General features: G+C 43.9%; 1 protein-coding gene across 1 annotated transcript in view; it reads right to left on the bottom strand.

Moving 5' to 3' along the window:
- Positions 1-2,346: 2,346 nt before the first annotated feature.
- Positions 2,347-2,657, bottom strand: part of EMH_0073420 (uncharacterized protein) — a gene marked incomplete at both ends in the record, with an annotated part of 1,396 nt that continues 1,085 nt past the window's right edge. Inside the window, one exon of the mRNA XM_013499326.1 lies at positions 2,347-2,657. Coding sequence (XP_013354780.1) covers positions 2,347-2,657 — 311 coding nt within the window.

The following is a 2,657-nucleotide window of genomic DNA, read 5'->3' as shown; positions in this document are numbered from 1 at the left end:
ATCTGCTGCTGCGGCAACCCTTTCTGCTGCTGCTGGCTGATGAAGACGGAGAATTTAGGGCGCTGTATCAGCAGCAGCTGCTGCGCAAGCAGCAGCAGCAGCAGCAGCTGCTGCTGCAGCAGCAGCAGCAGCAGCAACAGCAGCAGGAGCAGCAGCAAGAGGCCAAAGGAGATGAAACTCAAACAGCAGCAGCAGCAGATGCTGCTGCTGCAGCAGGAGACGAAAACGTTGCAGCAAACGCTCTGGTCCCTGCAGCAGCAGCAGCAGCAGCAACAAAAAAAGCAGATACTCCACCACCACCACCTCCTGCTGCTGCTGCTGCTGCTGCTGCTGCTGCTGCTGCTGAGGAAGAGATAGATCCGCTGCTGCAGCAAATAGCGATGGTCGAAGACGCCCTAGATACGGCCCTCTCCGTGTCAGCTCCTGTCTCCTTTTTGTCTCCTTTTTGTCTCCTTTTTGTCTCCTTTCTGTCTCCTTTCTTCTGTCTCCTTTTGTTTTTTTGTTTCTTTTTCTTTTCTTTTGTCTCCTTTTTGTTTCCTTTTGTCTCCTTTTGTTTTTTTTTGTTTTCGTTTGTCTCCTTTTTGTCTCCTTTTGTTTTTTTGTTTCTTTTTGTCTCCTTTTGTCTCCTCCTGTCTCCTTTCTTCTGTCTCCTTTTTGTCTCCTTTTGTATTTTTGTCTCCTTTCTTTTGTCTCCTTTTGTCTCCTTTCTTCTGTCTCCTTTTTGTCTCCTTTTTGTCTCCTTTTGTCTCCCTTTGTCTCTTTTTGTTTTCTTTTGTCTCCTTTCTTTTGTCTCCTTTTGTCTCCTTTCTTCTGTCTCCTTTTTGTCTCCTTTGTATAAATAAAAAATGTAAATAAATAAACAAACAAACTAAATAAATAAATATTTATTTATTTATTTATTTATTTATTTATTTATTTATTTATTTATTTATTTATTTANTAAATAAATAAATATTTATTTATTTATTTATTTATTTATTTATTTATTTATTTATTTATTTATTTATTTATTTTGTGTATTGAATGCAGATGTATAGAGATGATGGGGTCTCCTCTATCCACAGATCTCCCCTACTACCTAAAAATAAATAAATAAATAAATAAATAAATAAATAAATAAATAAATAAATAAACTAAAAATAAATAAATAAATAAATAAATATTTATTTATTTATTTATTTTGTTTATTGATGCAGGTGTATAGAGATGATGGGGTCCCCCCTAGACACCGACCAACGTGCTGCTGTTCGTTTTGTGGTGGATTGCTGCTGCTTGCTGCAGCAGCAGCAGCAGAAGCTGCTGCTGCCTCTTCGTCTGTCTTTCAGGGTTTGTTATTCTTATATAACTGCTGCTGCTGATGCTGCTGCAGCACAGCTAGCTAGGCTGTTTATACACCCCAAATCTCTTCTGCTGCAGCAGCAGCTGCTGCTGCAGCAGCGCCAGCTAGCAGCAGAAATCAAAAAGAAACACCCCCTGCTGCTGCTGCAGCGGCAGCAGCAGCAGCAGCAACAGCAGCAGCAGCAGCAGCAGCAGCAAGTCTCTCGCAAGAAGAAACAACAGCAGCAGCAGCAAGACCAACAACAACAACAGCAGCAGCAGCAGCAGCAGCAGGAGGATGAGTATAAAACAAAAGAGAGAGAAGAGCAGCATCAGTTTAATATGTTGCTGCGTGCAGCAGCAACTGGCTCATGCTATCGTCTTGCTGCTGCGCGGCTGCTGCTGCTGCTGCATGCAGCAGCAGCAAACGATGTTGCTGCTCTGGAGAAGTTTATTAAAATTACTTTATTGAGCGCTGATGGGGCTGCATGCAGTATACACCTAAAAAAAATAAACCACGCCCTCTTCGTCATCGCGCTGCAACCCAGTAAACCCTAAACCCTAAACCCTAAACCCTAAACCCTAAACCCTAAACACTAGTGTTTGTGTAGCTCTCTTCGTCATCGCACTGCAACCCAGTAAACCCTAAACCCTAAACCCTAAACCCTAAACCCTAGTNTCTTCGTCATCGCACTGCAACCCAGTAAACCCTAAACCCTAAACCCTAAACCCTAAACCCTAGTGTTTATGTAGCACGCTTTGTTATTGCCCTGCAACCCAGTAAACCCTAAACCCTAAACCCTAAACCCTAGTGTTTATATAGCTCTCTTTGTCGTTGCTCGGCAACCCAGTAAACCCTAAACCCTAAACCCTAAACCCTAGTGTTTATATAGCTCTCTTCGTCATCGCGCTGCAACCCAGTAAACCCTAAACCCTAAACCCTAAACCCTAATTTAATATAGTAGCCCTTATAAATGTTGTTTTTATTTATAAGAGAAATAAATACTGCTGCTGCTGCTGTCTCATCGTCTACTGCATTATATGCTGCTGCTGCTGCTGCTGCTGCTGCTGCTCTTGCTGCCGCTCCTGTTGCTGCTGCTGCTGCTTCTGCTGCTGCTGCCCCTGCCGCTGCTGCTGTTGCTGCTGCTGCTGCTGCTGCTGCTGCTGCTGCTGCTGTGTACAGATTTGTTGTTGGGTCGTGACTTGATCCCTCGTTGCGCTTTTGCTGTTATTCGTTTGCTGCTGCTGTCGTCGCGTGAAGCAGCAGAGAAGAAGCAGAGCCTCAGGCTGCTGCAGCAGCAGCAGCAGCAGCAGCAGCAGCAGCAGCAGAAGCAGCAGCA

The sequence above is a fragment of the Eimeria mitis genome, genomic scaffold (assembly GCF_000499745.2).
Source record: "Eimeria mitis Houghton genomic scaffold, Emh_scaff4217, whole genome shotgun sequence".
Taxonomy (NCBI): domain Eukaryota; phylum Apicomplexa; class Conoidasida; order Eucoccidiorida; family Eimeriidae; genus Eimeria; species Eimeria mitis.
Note: the sequence above shows the minus strand (reverse complement) of the source record. Positions and strands in the feature narration are given on the sequence as shown.